The 19,552-nt window shown below is 41.0% G+C and overlaps 2 protein-coding genes across 5 annotated transcripts; one reads left to right on the top strand and one right to left on the bottom strand.

Annotated features, from left to right (window-relative positions):
- Window positions 1-163: 163 nt before the first annotated feature.
- slc2a6 (solute carrier family 2 member 6) lies at window positions 164-5,877 on the bottom strand. Of its 4 annotated transcripts, XM_086055832.1 has the most exons (10): window positions 5,775-5,877; window positions 5,153-5,211; window positions 4,981-5,059; window positions 4,328-4,599; window positions 3,787-3,883; window positions 3,300-3,399; window positions 3,014-3,207; window positions 2,574-2,749; window positions 2,166-2,458; window positions 164-849 (listed from the first exon to the last, which is right to left on the bottom strand). In XM_086055832.1, exons 3-10 carry the CDS (start codon window positions 5,053-5,055, stop codon window positions 524-526), a joined length of 1,533 nt encoding a protein of 510 aa, XP_085911958.1. In that variant the 5' UTR covers window positions 5,056-5,059; window positions 5,153-5,211; window positions 5,775-5,877; the 3' UTR covers window positions 164-523. The 4 variants fall into 4 exon arrangements, with proteins under 4 accessions (XP_085911958.1, XP_085911956.1, XP_085911957.1 ...); XM_086055830.1 differs by lacking the exon at window positions 5,153-5,211 and having other exon boundaries at window positions 5,775-5,875; XM_086055831.1 differs by lacking the exon at window positions 5,775-5,877 and having other exon boundaries at window positions 5,142-5,172.
- A 906-nt stretch (window positions 5,878-6,783) lies between these two features.
- Window positions 6,784-18,442, top strand: clcn7 (Cl-/H+ antiporter 7). The gene is made up of 25 exons (XM_086056480.1): window positions 6,784-7,084; window positions 8,611-8,685; window positions 9,206-9,271; window positions 9,495-9,560; window positions 9,715-9,847; window positions 9,971-10,080; window positions 10,156-10,236; window positions 10,328-10,390; window positions 10,964-11,047; window positions 11,151-11,244; window positions 11,655-11,719; window positions 11,830-11,946; window positions 12,040-12,094; window positions 12,226-12,286; window positions 13,491-13,632; window positions 14,226-14,319; window positions 14,440-14,612; window positions 14,754-14,805; window positions 14,928-15,055; window positions 15,259-15,344; window positions 15,432-15,567; window positions 15,858-15,917; window positions 16,028-16,204; window positions 16,291-16,371; window positions 17,217-18,442. Exons 1-25 carry the CDS (start codon window positions 6,971-6,973, stop codon window positions 17,301-17,303), a joined length of 2,400 nt encoding a protein of 799 aa, XP_085912606.1. The 5' UTR covers window positions 6,784-6,970; the 3' UTR covers window positions 17,304-18,442.
- Window positions 18,443-19,552: the final 1,110 nt, after the last annotated feature.

Raw genomic sequence — 19,552 nt, 5'->3', positions numbered from 1 at the left:
GTTTCATCCTTGTCAAAAACAGCCAAAATTTCACTCAACAAGCATGTCATCACAAAGACACACACACACACACACACGGCATGCAGACATACATACATATTGGAATTGACGGAAACCGGTGATCACATAACTCCATGTGACCTGTCTGCGATAAATCAAAAAGACAGGTGCCAACATATTTATTCTCAGGATTGACTAACCTAATGGAAGTCATTAGGCAAATATTTTACAATAAAAAACTTCATTTGCATTCTCTATTCATTATTCTTTTCAGTCATGCCCTAGTACCCCTCCTTAGCTTGCCACTGAATAACATACATGGTCAAATATTTATTACTTCTTGATTCTTTGTCACTAGCAGTCTATATTATAAACCATACATTGTAAAATTCTGTGCATTTCTTGAAAACATGTAAAAAAAAAAAAGAGAAGAAGAAAAAGATGCTGTATCGTAACAGAAGTAGTAGTCATGTATATAGCCATATATTGTACAGTCTCAGTAGTCTTAGTGAATGAGAAGCCCTCATAAAGCATGTGCATTGGAATGCTCATGATTAATAGTGAATCTGCGTGCCCTGAAATAGTTCTCAATTTCCTCCAGAGATCGGCCCCGGGTCTCCGGGACGCACAAGGCGGTGAAGAGCAGACACACGACACACACCACGGTGAAAAAAAAGTACGGCACGTAGAGGCCGTAACTGTCTATCAGGTGAGTGAAGGCATCTGTGAGCACAAAGGCTGTCAACCAGCTCACAGTCACGCACAGGCCCGAGGCCACACCCCTGACGGCCAGTGGTAACACCTCTGACATTAGCAGCCACGTGATTGGCCCCCACCCCATGGCGTATCCTATGAGACAAAAAAAGGGTTTGTGTCATTGCACTGAAGCATCTGTGCACAGATGTCTTTCAGTTGTGAGAATTAAAAATAAAAAAACATCTTTGTGTGTGTGTACAGATCATCTGATGGACTTGTCACTCAAACCCAGCCAAATACCCTTTACACCAGTCTTCAATCCTGTTCCTCGAGGGCCGGTATCCTGCCTGTTTTCTATCTCTCCCTGCTACAGATATTCACCAAAGGTCTGCAGAAGCTGGATAACGATCCTGATCATTTGAATCAGGTGTGTGTTGCAGCAGGGACAGATGGAAAACAGGTAGGACACCGGCCCTCGGGGAACAGGATTGAAGACCCCTGCTTTACACAATATACCGTTAAACATTTTTGCCGGACAGATGTGGTGTTATTAAGCCTGAAAATTGCTATGGAAAAGTTTGACAGGCCATAGCCCTTCACCAAAAAGTCTGCCTGATTTGAAAATTCTCCAAAGTCAGCATGCTCTACTAAAAAAACGTTGCCCATGAAATTTCACCTGATAGGGCCTAAATGTAATAATCCTGATAATTGCAGTTTTAAAGGGTTTAACACCTCACCCAACAAATTAGGTTGGCTTGAAATTCCTTTAAAAATTACTGCTCATTGTGTTGTGAACAAAAAAAAAAGGCCAATTAAATTTCACCACATGGAATCTCTTTAGTTAAGCCTGAAAGGGGGCAAAATTAGATAAGCCTTAGCCCCTCATCAAAAAGCCCAACTGACTTGAAATTTCTCAAATATTTACAGCTCATTGTGCTCGTTCAAACATGGCCTATATATGTTAATTAACAAGCCTGAACATTGCAATATTTGATAGTCTTAACCCCACCACCAAACAGATCAGGCTGATCTGAAATTTCTCAAATATTTTACCATTTATTGTGCTCTACAAAAAAAAACATGACCCCCCTTGTATTGAAAAAAATAACATCACCAGATGGGATGTCTGTTGTTGAACCTGGCAAAGGGGAAAAGTCTAAATGAATTTCTCAAACATTTCTAGCTCATTATACCCTACTAAAAACATGACCAGTGAAATTTCAACATAAGGGGGCTCTGTTAATAAATCCGAAAACTGCAAATTTAGTCAGGCAAAGTCCTCACCAAACATACAAACAAACATAGGTTGACTAATAATTTCTCAGTCGTTACGTTCTACTAAAACAAACCATGCATCTCATGAACTCTTGCCAAATGTGTGCAAGATTTGATAGGCCTTAGTTGTATTATGAACATGCAGTGATGGACAGTTGAGGGTGTCGTTGTGACATTGAAGCCATATCACTCACCAAATATAAATACCACAACACTGATAAGTGGAATGGGGCCCGCAGCCGCTTGATTGCTTGCCAGCCAAGTGACGTCATAATGGAGGTTGTGCTCCATACTTGCGGTGAAGTTCGGAGGGGCGGGCCGTGGTTGGTAAGGTGTGGTGCGGGAAATCATGGTCAGGGTCAGCGTGGACAGGAACATCAGAAAGCTGGAGGTGTACAGCAGAGCTTTGCGCCCTGCCTTGTCCATCAAAACTGCTGCCAAGCTGACAGAAACAAGGCGGACCAATCCCACAATTGCAGCATCATACCTGACACGGTGAACAGGGACAGGTAGTGACTAATTACAGTATGCGAAAAGTGGTCATTAATTAGAGATAATGATATGTCATGCGTAGAATGAACAAGTCGGGTGGCATTTCACACCTGGGCTCCAGCGACACATTGCTCTGAGAAAAGATGGGCTCCAAGTAGACAAGAATGGGGCTGATGCCAGTCAGTTGCTGCAGGAAACGCATCCCCACGGAGATGAGGATTGGCCGGTAGTAGACAGGCTTGGCCAGCTGGGACCATGTGACCCGGCTCTGCAGACGGATGCTGCGCTGCATTGAAGAACACACGCAAGTATCCCCAGTGAGATGTTGTGACTTCTAAAAGTCGATTGATGCAATTGCAATTGTCCTCTTATTCCCATTCTGCTCACGGCCCGTAGAGGGCAAACCTGCACGCTAGCGGGAGATTGCTATCATACACTGTGACCCAGTCCAACTTTATTCTTGTAAAACGATTACTTTTCGATGCAAATACTCTCTGCTGTATGCGTCTCACCTTCTGCCCCACTTCATCATCGTCACTGTACTTCTCACCTTGATGGCGTCCAGCTCGCTTTGTATGTCAAAGTCAGCTCCCCTCAGCCAGTGAAGGGCGCGCTCGGCCTGCTCCTCTCTGCCCAGCGAGAGGAGCCTTCTGGGAGAGTAGGGCATGAAGACTAGCAGAACTACCATCAGCAATGCTGGTACGCCTCCCGCCACTGCAAGCCACCGCCAGGGTAACACCAGACCTGTACATCATATCGTACACAGAATGGTACATACGCCACACACATAAAGTGGTTAGGCTCCTTGTTAGAGAGGATTTTGTGCAAACTTTTACCCAAAGCATAGAGTGCCAATGCTCCGAACACAGCAGTAATCTGAGGGCAGGTTCCCAGTGCTCCTCTCAGTGATTTGTGGGAGATCTCTGAAATGTAAACCTGAAACAAAACAAAACAAAAAAACACACACAAAATGTACAACTCACTGTGATGGAAATGCACCAGAACATACTACGTGCGATCAGATAACAATAATGTGTTTGCTTGGCATGGCAGGGTGAAGCTGCCAGATTTTCAAATGTTATTTTTGATCACCTTGTTGATTGTAACTGTAAACAACTGCGTGTGATCATGAGGCTCATATTAGTGTCAGTCATATTTACTGTTGCTGTATGTCAAAATGTCTAATGACCTTGACTAGTTGTGCGTGTCCACAAAATAGATACTGTATATTGCAAAATTACCGCACTAGCGCTAAGATTTGGGACAAATGTGAAATTTGCATAAAGGGAGGAAAATGACGACAATGCAACCATGGCGACCTACAGGAATGGACGCCGCTGTCACCCCCCCGGCGACACCAGTGAGGAAGCGGCCCAAGTGGAGCATCCATAATTCCACAGCCCCTCCCAGCAACAGGTAACTGAAACATACGTTAAGAATGAAATCACCAAGTGCCATGACTACTGAATGTTTCTGAGATATGTGTGTGACACATTTATATGACCGGGAACTGCGTGAATGATGCGTTGAGTCGTTAACGTAAAAATAAAATGCTATGTTCTCTCTAGAGCATGGGTGGCCACATTTGATTTTTAAAGTGGACAGGGGATGAGGACATTGTAGATGAGGATATAAAAAAATAAAACATATAGGTTAAATTATTTTAAAAATGATAACGCAATAAATACTACAAGACTCTTGATAAATGTAAATTCCCCATAGGCCATTTTAAAGAATGGAGCAGGCCATACAGAATGTGACCTGCAGGTTTTCCTTTTCACACTAGAATTAAGTGTGTATCGGCTATAATAGACGATGCAGCAGCATCTGCAATCATTTTAAATGCAGTTGTTTAATATCTGACCCAATAGCAGAAGGGATGGCTGACACCATAATGCTCAGCTTTCTGCCAATCAAGTCATTAAGCAGCATGGCCCCGAGCCCGCCGCAGGCCACGCCTAGCATGTAGACTGAGCCGAACAAGGCGGCCTGGGGAGTGTCCATCCTCAGCCGGGGGTCCACATCAAGACCCTGAAGCACTGGTAGGACGGGAGACGGATAGACCAGGGAATAGCCAAAACTGAAGTTCCCTAAGACGGCTGCAAAAACTGCCAGGAACAGTTTGGATTTGTTGAACTGGAATAGAGAGAAATGGATGAATTAAAATTGATGTTAGTTATACAGCTGTTGGCAGTTTTAGCGTTCCTGTCCATTGAGATCCAAAATGTCCCCAAATTAACATTATGAGTTTGCACAGGTTGTTAGCATGCTAGATGTTAGCATACCAGCTGTTAGCAATTCAGTTGGGTTGGACTGCCTCCAAAGTTAAGAAGGCCAGATGCCAAACCCAACACCCAACGTCTATCACAAACACTACAGCAACATGGAGCAGGTCCAATTAAACGTGGCTTAGTTATAATGCCAATGATAAAAATGTGTCTAAAGTTCAAAAGTCTTCAAATGTACTACAATAAAAGTAGTTGTTTTTGTAGTATTGGTGAGTTTTGTATCTCTTACCGTGGCTTCTGATGATGGCTCTCTTGGGTTCAGGAGTGGTCTTTCTTCATCCATGTCAGCACAGGAGGACCGCATAACACTAGGTTGCATGAAAGAGCACAAATATGATCAAATGGCCAACATAAGGGGTTTTATTTTTGTTTCAAATCAGTCATATTTACAAAAAAGGAACCTATGAGATGTGTCCGGCACAGGAATGTCCAGTTTGAGAAGAAATGAACACACTGGTTGCTGGTGAAGCGGCCAACATGAAAGTGAAAGTGGGAAGTACGTTACCACTGGACTTTTGGAAATGACAACCATCTGGAATATTTCTTGTGACCATTACCCAGTCAAACTCTGACTCGGCGAAGGCCTTCTAGACCATAGGTGAATGTATAGTCTTTTAAAAATTAAGTTGTTTTTCTTTTTACATATAATTAATAAATTAATAATTTCTGTTGTTCGATGCGTCCATTTGTTTATCTATTTTTTACACATAGCCATATAACAGTCATCTATGTACAATTTAGTTTGTTTTTGGAAAGTGTGGGGATGTGTATCTTTTGTTGAACAGAACAACAACACTTCTCTCCTGCTTTGCGTGTATAAAAGTAACCTATAAGTCGAAAAGGAAGCATAGGATTGTGGGATTCCTTAATGAAGCCATTCAAATTGAGAGCAAAAACAGAAGTCCCCTGGTTGCGTCAGAAGGAGACAAAAAGTACAGTTGCTCAGCTCCCATGATCACATTTACCACATCCATTTATACACACATATCAGGTCACAAACACACGCGATGGAAAATAACTCACATAGAGTCTGGTTGATGGTTGAGATTGATAGGAGGTGATCAGAAAAAGACAAAAAACAGTATTATAACCATTCGATTATACAGGTTACACACTAAAACTTGAGGGAATAAATTCAAAGGGGAGCACTAGAATATTTGTGGAGCTACACTAAGAACACACGGGGATTAATTAAAGAGGTCAACTGAAAGAACATTGAAAATCCAACTTAATCCAAATTAAAGGGGAAATTACCTTTGAAAAACAATCAAGATGGGGGGGAATTGGAAAGAAATTCAGCGCTAAGGACTGGGATGGTCACAGAATATGCCTATTGTGTTGAAAGTTTGTCATGACTAGTCTGCTGACAGTGTACATCCATTTTTGCACAAATTCAACTGGAAAAGGTTTCAGATCACCTGTGAACCAGTGAGGGCAAGTGCTACGGAGAAAGAATTGATTTGTTGTAAATTGTTTAAAAACGATTCTCATTTATTTGGGAGGTACATGTCTTGTCTGTCCAATTAAATGAGGGCACATTAAAACTAAGTACTGTACATTAAAACGATTCCTTATTAAATTCTGCATAACGTGTGTTTTTAATGGTTTTATTTCCCCTAATCTAGAAGTAATGTGCTTTTAAATGTCAAGTTTATAGTTACACATACATGTTCAATGACAAAAGTACTGTATCACCTCATGTTGGCTTGTTCGTTTAAAAACTACAAGACCCATTATCCATTGCGACTAACGGACATGTTTGGTCCAGCACGCGTCCGTTATGCTGCATTCGATGAAAGTGGGAAATTGGACTTATCCCACTCGCCCCTGTTCCGACCTCAGGCTTTCCAGGCGAATGTAAAAATATATCTGATTCCGATAAATAGTTTGTTGTTCTGGTTCATCACAACACGTCACATTTTGACCTCCAGCGAACCTTCTTCATAATTCTTTTATCTGTATAAATAAAGGAATATTTTATCTTCAAAGCATTTCATCGAATAAGTTAGGAGCATTTCTTTACACAGTTGCAGCGCACTTTTCCTGGTCGGAGTTTGGAAAAATCCGACTTCCCACTTTCCCCGAATGCAGCATTACTAAAGCGTCACGAGTCACAGGAAAGACGATCATGGGGAACTGAGAGGAAAATGGCTCTATGTAGCTGTTTATTATAATTCATGAAGTAACACCGCAACCGTCGGAGGTACCGGGGGCCCGCCATGGCAAATATCACAAAGAAAGTGTCGTGGTCGAGCCGAGCTGACGAGTCCGGTGCCGCTGGCGAAGCAACGCCGCTGATCAACGGCTCCGAGAAACGTCAACACAACAGAGAGGTCCGTACAGTACAGCTAGCACGCTCAGCTAACAGCTGATGAAGATTACATTAATGCAGCACCGTGTATTTGTAGCGAAATGGCATTGTAGTCAACGTGAATTATTTGCAAACCAGTTGCTCATCATACGGGTGTATCGTGTTTTCTCGAGTAAGCTTTAATTGCCTAACGATGTGTGTTGTGATGACAGAAGAGTAATGTAATAAAATAATTTAATTTTGAATAGTCTGTCCCTCCCCCATTATTTATCCTCAAAGTTCATGAAACGAAAGGATGTCGTTGACAGTGTAGTCTACACGTGTCAAACTCGAGCTTTACTGGGACAGAAGGGCGTCACATTTTTCATGACACCTTCATTTGTTTGTTAGCAGAAGGTACAACTTTTAAATTCAGAATAGAATGCCATCTGTAAATGCTTTATTTATTAGGTTTATAAATAAAGGAGGGCAGCTTTTGAAGATGAAGTCAACTCAAAACATTCTAATAACAAAATTATATGAAGCCCCGCTAGTCTAAACACGGTATTCTGATTAATATTACATTTGGGGAATATGAATTAAGCAGCAAAATCCACCCGTTTTTATACATCTCAGGGGGCGGCCATTTTGTAACTTGCTGTCGACTGAAAATGACATCACAGTTGCTCAGGGCTCAGGTAACGACCAATCACGGCTCATCTGTTTTCTGAGTTTGGTCTTGTGACTTTTGCAAGCTGAGCCGGTCACCTCATGGTTTGACAGCTGTGATAAATTACATCTGACCTGCGACCCCAGTGAGGACAAGTGCTACAGAATATGGATGAAATAATTTCTTCCTGAATGTGTGGTTTATGCCAACAGCATGGATGTGCCTGGTGGTTGCAGCCATTCCCTCCAGTCACCCCCCCCCCCACAATCAATGAAAATCTTAATTTGCAGAGTTTATATATATATATATATTTCCATTTGTTATTGCCTTCCATAATATAATCTGGCACAATTTTATTCTGTTAAAATGTGTTACCAAAGCATTGCAGATTGTTGTGATTTGCCGGTTTTACTGGCAACATAAAATTATGCAATCAGAGGAATTCAGAGGATTATTATAAAATCAATGAATTTTCATTTCCGGTAAATTACTTCTTGACAATAAACTCATAGTCACTGTTCATCTGCTACGTTCCTTGTAGTCAGCTGTTCCATTTACGTAACAACACTGGAAAATGAGGCTTACTTCCACTAGAACTATTCATGTCACTCTTTGTCCTCCCTAAAGGTGGAAAAGGTGGAAGCACACTAAACTCTTTGTTATTTCAGTACATAGTATTTTCCATTCTAATTCTTACTTCTGTCATTTGGACTAATCTTAATTACGGCAGTGAAATAAACATAAAAAAATGTACAATTAAATGCCGAAATACAAGTACAGAAGAACAGGCATGCATTGTAATGGTATGGTGATGTTTTCCCCCCCCATAATTGGCTGTCATGACATTCATATTGACAAGCCAGTCATTAACAAATGTATTCCTTGTATATGCTCTGTAGGCTGGGGGAGGTGCTGTATTTCAAATAGGAAGACTCAGCAAAGTGGATTTAGAAGAGGAGATCACATCAGATGAGGTAAAGTGCCACTTGGAATATCCTTAAAGTGGAAGTCAAGTCAAAAATTAACAAGCAAATACCTTGTTCATTGAAATTCAGTCAAAGTTGAATTTTTTTAAAAATATGTACGTACACGATCCCCTCTGAGGGTCACATGACTGTCCCGAGGCTTGACACCATCATTTTGTTTAGTAGAACATGGCAGTTGTTTCCTTTTGAGAGTGAAGATAATAGATTCATGTGATTCTTGAGTAACTTCATTCTTCTCTCAGGCAGGAGTTTGAGACGACTTTCTACTCCTTTATTCCTGCTATTGTGTCCTCAGATGCATGCGTCACGTTTTGGTGACTTGAAATAATCTGTTTTTCATAAAAACGGAAAAGCAAGTATTTCATTGTACAGTGGCCATAACGTTTGTTTGCTTAGAGCAGACATTACAGAAGACAAAACAAAACGCTTGAGGACAAAGAAGGAGTGAAAGTGTGGAAATTACAGCAATATAATGGAGTGCTGTTTTTTTCCCCCCACTCCCTTGTAGGAGTCCCATCTGGGTCGTCCCAAAGAAATCCCTCATAATGAGAAGCTGCTGTCACTCAAATTTGAGGTAATCTTTGTATTATTTTTTTTTAATTCCTGCAGCACTCAACCAGGTGTTTGCAAAATTGACTTTTTGAATGTGATCGCCCTTTGGAAAGGTTAAACGTCAATTTGCCTTGTGTCTAAATTTTATGACAGGGCATAGGAATGTCACCCATGAATGATAACAATAAAAATAGGATTTGAATTTGCATATTACGAAGTTCATTTGCATGTCTTTGTATGTTTAGAGTCTTGACTACGATAACCTCGAGAACCAGCTGTTTTTGGAGGAAGAGAGGCGTATGAGCTACTTGGTGAGTGGGGTGGAAACCCCGCTTGACTCACGTCATTTGACACACACGCGCAATCAAATATGTCCCGATACAAGAGCTGCACCGCACTTGTGCGCGGGTATTGTCGGTGAATGGGGTGTGACTTTACATTTATTGTCTTTTCTCATTGCTTTAGGGTTTTCGTTGCTTGGAGATCAGTCGCTGGGTGATCTGCGGCCTGATCGGCTTTCTGACAGGCCTCATTGCCTGTTTCATTGACATTGTGGTGGAGCAGCTGGCTGGAATCAAATACCAAGTTGTCAAAGAAAGTATCCTGGTATTTGCTCCAAGATGCATTTCAATAAACTCAGTGGTTAAGAGTTGATAGTTAAACATTATGATAGGCACTTGTCAGCTTGAGCGCATATTTCCTTGACCGTTGACCTTGACAGATATAGAGAGGTTTACAGAGGTAGGCGGACTGTCTCTCTCTCTCATCCTTTGGGCTGTCCTAAACTCCGCCTTTGTCATGGTGGGAGCTATCATTGTTGCCTTTTTTGAGGTAAGCGTAAGATTTAAAATCAGAGAAGGAATCACATTCGTCTAATTGCTTCTTCCATCCTCCATGTTAATTAAGCCTATAGCAGCAGGAAGTGGTATTCCGCAAATTAAGTGTTACCTGAACGGAGTCAAAGTTCCTAGAGTGGTTCGACTCAAGGTATGCACACCTGTACTTGGGGTATCTGATTAATAGAAAAAAACAAAAAAAAAAACACATTGTATATTACATATTGTGTGTGCTTTGTCAGACTCTGGTGGTGAAAGTGTGTGGTGTTATTTGCTCAGTCGTGGGTGGACTTGCTGTCGGAAAGGTAAGAAACATTCAAAATCCTTCAAAACTAGGCAAATACGTTAAAATGTAGGCTTCAACAGTTTCTCTCAACAACTCATTATTGCGATAATTATCGTCGTTATTTTTATATATCAATCATTTAAACATGAACAGATCCTCTAGGCCTAGTGTTTGCCACTTTACAATTTCCCTCAATTGGTTCAAAATTATCCTTCATTTCTCTATGCCAGTGATGTATACAGACACGAGGTTACACTCTCATCCACTAAGATTATAGAAAGTAGAATTATCGTGTTTGTGAGCGAATGTAGCCATTCATACACTACAATAGTAGCTTTTTGTTGAACTAAACACTTTGTAAATTTGTGAGTAAATTGTGACAAGATCATTATTTCAATATGAGAACACTTTTTGTGACATTTGGTGGTATGCCGATACATTTTTCTAATTTAAAAAAAGATGTGCCATGGCGCAATTAAGTTTGGGACACGTTGCCTTAGTAGTCCCTTTTAGTTGTGTGTTTGTGTTTTTTCTTGAATCCCATTAACTGTTTGATGATGCGCTGTGTCCTTGTTTGCCCACTATCCTATAGGAAGGTCCTATGATCCACTCGGGTGCAGTAGTAGCTGCAGGAGTCTCCCAGGGCAGGAGCACCTCTTTAAAAAGAGATTTTAAGGTTGGTGTCGGGCGTGGACGCGTGTGTGTGGTTGTAATGCCATGCCACGTGTTTAGTTTTAATTATAGTGCGTGTTTTAAAATATTGTGGTGCCCGTTTTCAGATCTTTGAATACTTCCGCCGAGACACAGAAAAACGAGACTTTGTTTCCGCCGGAGCTGCTGCTGGAGTCTCGGCTGCTTTTGGAGCACCAGTTGGTAAACTCAACAAAATTGCCGAAGTGGAGTTAGGCAATATGCAATAGTCGCAGGTCTGAGAGCTGTTTAGTGAGAACCAGTAGAGCCACAGTTCACCCAGAACTAGGTTGAAGTTTCAAAAGGAAAGGCGTGTGCCCATTAAGAAATAACGCTGACATTTGTGTAACACGAGCAGGAGTTTTAAGTACGCACAACTGCTGGCTCTGATATGAGAAGTGTGTGAATTGAGTTGGACTGACTCATCTGTAGTTAGTCGTTGAACTTGACTTTTTGTGGCCAAAATACTCCCTTAAAAAAAAAAAAAAAAAGCTTCACAACCACTCTTTTGCTTTGAGTGGAAAAGGCCAATATCATCACAACAAAATTCACATCTGTCAAAATGACTGAGATTGTCTTTCTTGGGTCAACAGGTGGGGTGCTTTTCTCTCTTGAAGAAGGTGCTTCATTCTGGAATCAGATGCTCACATGGAGGATCGTAAGTCACATAAAGATCAAGTGTCTTTAGTAGTAAAGTTTAAAACAATCACAACACCACACTGTTCTTTTTATCTTCACCCGTGTGACTTCTTTCCTTTGCATCTGCAGTTCTTTGCATCCATGATCTCCACCTTCACCCTGAACTTCTTCCTCAGTATCTACCACAACAACCCAGGTGACCTATCCAACCCTGGTCTCATCAACTTTGGACGATTTGAGAATGACGTAAGCACCTAAATGTCCAAAACACATTGATACTGATTTGTTTTTGTTTTTTACCAATCTGTATAAATGACAACAATTGTATTCCTTTCTCAGAGTGTGGCCTATTACCTCTATGAAATTCCCCTGTTCATTGCCATGGGCGCTCTAGGTAAAATGATGTTATTATTTCTGCATGCATCGTCTCAACAATCAGTTTGATTGCAGTGTGGAGTACGAACAAAACTTGTTTTCAGGCCTCTACGTTTTTGAACTATTTCGTTGTGATGTTTTCCCATGCAGGTGGACTTCTAGGAGCACTGTTCAATGTTCTCAACTACTGGCTGACCATTTTCAGGATAAGGTGAGGGGCAGCCAAATCCCAGTAGGTAACCGCTCGAATGGTGTTGCATTCGTCAACGCCAAAGGGGGCAGATGACGCATGTGTTATTGTTTTAGGTCTGGCAGCAACAATCAAAAATATGTGCCCGTGCAGGGTACTCTCTTGTTGTTTGCACACACATCATCTGGCATTGTGTAACTAAAGTGTAAAAATAGTCACAGTGTAAGAACAGGTTTGATCACTCTGGATGCGTGGGGGCTCCTACACTTTTTAATGAAATATACTTTCTACATGTTGTGTTCAGAATTAACCAATCACATTCAAACTCCCGTTAGACGGGAGTCTGCAAACGCTTGTCACTAGTAGAGATGCCCCAATGACACTTTTTTGGCACCCGAGTTCTGAGTCTTTGGTTTTAAGTATCTGCCGATACAGAGTCCCAATCCGATGCCTCGGCAATACATTAAGAAAAGAAGAACGCACATCCAAACTGTCTCAAATTAATATAGAATTATGCTTACAGACATGTACATCAAGGCGTATACATGCTATATTTATATTTATATTATATGGCCCATTCCACCAATTCAGGGCCAATTGGTTTTTTTTTCCTAAAAATAAACTAAACTTTTTTTCTTTTTATTTTAAGCTCTAACTTTGATGATGAGCGTATTTGAACAACTAAAAATGTGCCCATCTCAGACAAGTTTTTTTTTTTTAGGTCATTATTTTTTCTACTGAAACCCTTCATGGGTATTTAGCATAAAATTAGCAAATACATCAACTGTAGCCATGAGAGTTATACTAATAGAATGTTAACATCAAGCACAATACATATAAAAATGTATGTATATATGTTTTCTTGACAATGTTTTGCTCGAACTCGAATATATGTTGGAAATATGTTATGGCTGACCTTGATTTGAGGTTAATCAGAGACGCATTAAACGGTGGCAGATGTGGGGTGACCCATAAATCTGATGCGTTATTTGGTTTTTTTTTGGTGTGTTTTTTTTTATGTTAAAAATCTGGCATTTAAACAGCGGGTGTGTATTCTTTTTATGTCCACTGCATATCACTGTCATGCTTCGTAATCTTAGTCCTTTCGAAGTATGAAACCCTGGCTTTAAAAACATGTTTGTCATATAAATATTTTGTCGGCGGTGACAGACGAGCATCAAAATATTCATCTCTAAACCACAGCATGATCTTGCGTGTGCATCAGGTACGTCCATCGGCCTTGTCTGCAAGTGATGGAGGCTATGTTGGTCGCCGCGGTGACCGCGACAGTGTCATTCACCATGATTTACTTCTCCAATGACTGTCAGCCTCTTGGCCCCGAGCACACGGAGGAGTACCCTCTGCAGGTGAACGCATGCACATAATTCAACATTCGATGGATGATCATTCTGAAATCCAAAAAAGGTCCTTTTGCCTCATACGGTGAAACAAACTGACGTGCAGATACAGCACCACTTCCTTTTTCATTTACATAGTACATAGTAGGTAGCATAGTACTTTGTTAAATCATTTAAAAGACACTCATTTGCCTCAAGATGATGAGTTACAAGAGCAGACATTTACATTTAATACTGCAAATGTAATTTTCAGAATTTATTGAATTTCATCTGCATGTTAAAAGACATTAAAAGAAAAAAACGTTTTGTGTATGCGTCAAGCAGTCAACTTCCTTCTTTTTTTTTATTGTGTCTTGTTTCGTGCCAGCCTTTCAGGAAGTAACCACACTGTATACGTATTCTTTAGGTTAAATTCCGATCAAATGTTCCATCCTCAAAAAATAATATTACTCTGAAAAGAAGCTGTCAACTAACCTGGGAACAATGGCAATTCATTCCGTTAAATGACAAAGCAACTGTATGTTAAGAGTGAATGAATCTCAGATTAAGAAAAAGATTTACCTTCCTTTTTGTCTTCTCATATTTTCTGCGCGTGCCTGCAGCTGTTCTGTGCAGACGGGGAGTATAACTCCATGGCAACAGCCTTCTTCAACACCCCAGAGAGAAGTGTCCGTAGCCTTTTCCACAACCAGCCAGGTAAGTAATTGTGATGGCTGTTCCGAAGGCATATTCCCTAAAAAGTGCTTCAAGCCAATACATATTACCAGTATGTGAAGGAAAAAAAAAAATGTTGCCTATTCCTGTCTGTGCTTAAAGGATCCTACAATCCTCTGACGCTGGGCTTGTTCACCCTCACATACTTCTTTCTGGCCTGTTGGACGTATGGCCTCACTGTGTCCGCTGGTGTCTTCATCCCATCTCTGCTGATTGGCGCAGCCTGGGGAAGACTGTGCGGAATTCTGCTGTCTGCCATCTCGGCCACCGGATCAGTATGTGTGCACCTTGAAAGGACATCTTGTTCTGCTGTGGCTGATAATATTCACTCGTATAGCTCAAGTGTTAAACCATACCTTTTTCTCCAAGTTCAAATTAGTTGTAGCTGCCTCTTTATAACAGTAATGTTTCTTTAGATCTGGGCTGATCCTGGTAAATATGCCTTGATTGGAGCTGCAGCTCAGCTAGGTAAGTAAATATAGCTTCTCATGGCCAACAGCACTCACCAGTTTCGCTTGATCTACAGTAGTGTCTAATGCACAAGAATTTTCACCGAGTAATGTCGTGTGTGTGTGTGTGTGTGCGTGCAGGTGGCATCGTGAGGATGACTCTCAGTTTGACGGTCATCATGGTGGAGGCCACGGGAAACGTCACATATGGCCTTCCCATCATGCTAGTCTTGATGACGGCCAAGATCGTAGGAGACTACTTTGTGGAGGTGCGCACGGTCTTTGCATCAATTAGCTTTTTTTTTTTTTTTTTTTTTTTTTTAGTTGCATTTGTGCAGTTTTCAAGTCAGTTTGGTGTCTGATTCTATAAATACTGTTAGAAAGAAAAAAAACACACTTACCTGTAGTTTTTATAAACAAAACAGGTTATGGAACACAGATATTAAAAAAATAGTCTGCCTATTTTTGTCAGGGTCTGTATGACATCCACATTAAGCTGCAGAGCATTCCCTTCCTGCATTGGGAAGCTCCTGCCACCTCACACTGGCTAACAGCAAGGTAAAAATCCTCATACTGTACTGGAGAAAACCATACCAAATTCACAGTGCTAAGTGATCTAATCTCACTTTTGTCAATTTCCTTTAGAGAAGTGATGAGTTCTCCTGTCACCTGTTTGAACAAGGTTGAGAAGGTGGGAACTATTGTTGACATCCTGAGCAACACGTCGACCAATCACAACGGTTTCCCTGTGGTGGTGGTGCAAGGTGATTCCAGTGACGAGGTACGAAGGCTTCTGATGCGTCCTTAGTCTTTGAATGTGTTTCACGAAGCTCGTCAAGTAGAAATTTAAACCAGCACTCATCAAATTACTAAACATATTCAATATATGTATATTGAATGTACGATATTACAAAGGTCGAACAGTCTCTGGAATTGTGTTCTATATTCGAGCATCCACTGTATTTGAGCCAGCTGCTATTTCCTTGCTCATCCTCACACTCAGCAAAAGCGAAAAAGTACAGTCACTTGTCACAATTAATCCAATGAAATATGTGTCTCTCTTGTGTTCAGCCAGCAAAGCTCTGTGGACTCATCCTTCGCTCACAGCTCATCGTTCTCCTCAAGCACAAGGTCAGTGGCAGGAGGCGGGGAGGTGGCCCGTTGATTCGACGGGCGTATTTTCACAGGCATCAGCGTCCCGCGCAACCGACCGTCACTAGTCCCCCGTTCTGTGCTCGCAGGTGTTTGTGGAGCTGGCTCGGTCGCGGCTGACCCAGCGGAAGCTCCAGCTGAAGGACTTCAGGGACGCCTACCCGCGCTTCCCCCCTATCCAAAGCATCCACGTCTCCCAAGATGAGCGAGAGTGTATGATGGACCTCTCTGAGTTCATGAACCCAACGCCCTACACGGTTCCACAGGTAATACACATAAGCACATACTGTGTGGCGTGTCTCTTTGGTGTCTGCTGCGTGGTGGGATTCAGAGAGAGACGGTTTGTTTGCAGGAAACATCTCTTCCTCGTGTGTTTAAGCTGGTCAGAGCGCTGGGCCTCAGGCACCTGGTTGTGGTGGATGACGAAAACCGGGTAAGCATGGAGAATTGTTTCTAGTTTCAAGCACAAACTGTAAGGATATTTGTTTGCATGCATGTTATTTATTTATTGTTTTTACAAAATGTTGTGGAGGGTGATCATGATTAATAAACATCCAACCATCCAGCCGTTTTCTGTAACTGCTTGCCCTCGTTAGAGTCCCACGTGAGCTGGAGGCTAACCCAGCTGACTTTGGGCAAAATGCAGGCTACGCCCTGGCCTGGTTGCCGGCCAGTCACGCGGAAGAAAAAACATGACAGTTTCAATAGTAGAGTACATTACTTTGAAAATGACCTCCTGAATCTTTTGTGCAGATAGGTTTTCTCATACGGCTCTGACATTTTTCCACCTTTATTTTACTCAGCATATCAGTAGTGCCAATGTCTTACGTATAAAACACTTATAAAACAAGCATCCATTTCAACAACGGTAATTCTCATTCCATTTTTTTTAGCAGTTGTCCACAACATGCAAAGCACTTTACTGCCACCTACGGGACTGGAATGTAACATGATCCTGTCAAATTTAACAACAGTTCAAATTTACTACTGAGTTTGGTGGTTAGTTTAGTTTAGGTTTTTTTTGTTTGTTTTGTTTTTTAAACATAGGAGATCATTTTTACAAGCATCTAAAGTTTTACACCAGCCACTGAGCTAGGAGGGAGGAATTTACTGCCCTCTGGCATTATTGTTTGGCCTTGGAGGTTTGTACTCCGCTGAATGCACGCTTTCATATTCTTGGATGTGCTTTTTTATTTTTGCCCTTGGTAGCAGTGTCTGTGTCAGTATTTATATTTGGGATTCTGATTGCCTGAACTGCTTGTCCTCTGCAATCTGCAGGTGGTTGGACTTGTGACCAGGAAAGACTTGGCCAGGTATCACCTGGGCAAACACGGACTGGAGGAACTTCAGCTGGCCCAGACATAGTGTATAAACACACACAACCATGCATGCAAAAAAAAAAAGTGCCATAAAGCATTCCCGTAGCCCAACTATGACAAGTGCCTAATGTGATGGTCAAACAGGATTACCATGACAACCAAACACATCTGCAGACAGGGGCTTGATCACAAAGAGCCCCATGCGTCTTTGCCACACTCTGACTGAAAATCATACAGTAACTTCCTCTACACACAAGTTTTGTTGTTGTTGTCCATCTCAAACTCAAATCTCACGCTACCTTGTTTGCATCTTCAGTTTCGTGTCCCGTGTCGGCAACACCTTTCACCCATGTTGGATGGTTTTGTTTCAAGGAAAATCCTCCTAATCTCTCCACATCTTGACAGGTGGTAAATCTGTAGTGAAGTGATGATGATGAAGTTGTTGTAATGCAGACTAAGTACAGTTGAATAATTTATACCAATGCTTTTGTGCACTACATTGATTTTAGATATTACGATTGGACAGTAAACGGTACTAAAAAGTAGTTTTTCATTTCATGTTTTTTTTTCTCCATTCACTATGTTCTGTTCATTTGCACTGAAAGAATTATGTTATTTATTCCTTGTTTTAGTTTTGACGGAACATGCGAGAGAGAGAGAAAGAGACAGAGGACTTGGGGTTCTTACAACTTGTCGTGTGACCTTTTAAAGAAAAGTGAAGTAACAGATTATTTTCCCTTTTCTGGCTGCTCTGTCTTTGCCGGAGATCAGGTACGCCCTCATTCCCTCAATTTTTCTGCTTCTCTTTTTTTTCCCACATAATACTGTCTGGGGAAAAAAAAACTACTTTTTGCTGCATTATACTTTTTTTTTTAATCAGCAAAAGGTGTTTGCACTGTGGCTACTACTGAAAAATAATGTGACACAGGAAGTTCGATATGAATGTAAGCATAGTTTATAACTCAAGCAATCCCTATCCATTGATACCATGCAGAATACAAAAAAATCAGATTTTTAATTTTTATCCTGTTTAGTAGATTTTGTCTCTGCATTGTCATACTCATCTGTTACTTTTGTTTTTGCGCTATTGTGTTGTACAGTTCTCCTTGTTAAAAATAAAGCCCATGTTCTATTTTATAACTGCTGGATTAGATTTGTGAAATAAAAGAAATGGTATATTGTGAATGATTTGTTTCATGCTCAACACTTGTAAACAGAGACTCAATCCAGACCTCTGCGTAACTATCAATTCAGGCTTCTGTGGGTGGTTTTTTTTTCTTCCTTTCTTTTCATGGCATTTAAATATCACAGCTTTCTTGGGTATAACTCGAGACAATCCCTTTATAACCACAATGTACATAATCGTTACTTCCAGATAACACAGTGTATAGTTTCATGTGGTCTGTGGTTGACGCTGTTCCACAACATGATATTGACACAGCTACTCAAGATCCGTCGGCCTTTGGTTGATGCTTTTAACTAAGTGCTAAAACCCCTACGTGCTATAATTATGGTAACATTCGCAAATCTTCACAAACTTCCTGGAAAAGCCATGCCATGAAGCATTAGGGCCTGCTCAGTGTGGTAAACTGGCGTCCAACATGGTGCTAACAAGGCGTGGTAAGTACAATGCTGCCAAATTAATCGCCAACCAGAGTCTCCACTAGATGTCAGCAAACAGCCGAAAATATTTACATTTTAGTGCGAATTGGGTAGGGTCGTGAGAGTCCATGATCATTTAATCAGCGCCACGTTCATAGTTAAGAAAAATAAAATAAAAGTATACTTTCCTATTATGTACGGGACTGTCAACAGGTGTACAAATTGGGCTCCTCTCTGCTTTCAGGTGATGTCTTTACATTTGCTTGGTTTATAACAGTACAATTAATATAGCCAAGAATGACCATCACCCGTCTTTAGATAAAAATGTCCAAATATGCTAATACAATCAAGCAAATATTCTTGACGGTGTTGATAATTTATCACCATTGTGCTCTTGTGTCAAAGGGAGCCTCCAGTGCCCTTAGGTACCTTATGGCTTAACCAACATTTTTTTAAATCTTTGGAACTTGTTACTAATTATTTAAATGTGGTGTTAATTTTGTAACTCATATAACTAAGTATAAGTAAGTAATAATAACAGGCAGTATTGTCTAGCTCAGCTTTTTATTTTTGGCGCTGAAAGCTAACACACAAAATTTGAATGCTGAACATGTTCAGTTCTTCTCTGGCGTCTTCTCAAATTTGCATGTTAGATTGATTGCAACTTGAAAGTCTCCATAGAGTTAGGTTGTG

Source organism: Filicampus tigris, chromosome 16 (genome assembly GCF_054856515.1).
Source record: "Filicampus tigris isolate MCC_2025a chromosome 16, RoL_Ftig_1.0, whole genome shotgun sequence".
Lineage (NCBI taxonomy): Eukaryota > Metazoa > Chordata > Actinopteri > Syngnathiformes > Syngnathidae > Filicampus > Filicampus tigris.
The sequence above is the reverse complement of the archived record's forward strand: the minus strand, read 5'-3'. Positions and strand labels throughout refer to the sequence as shown.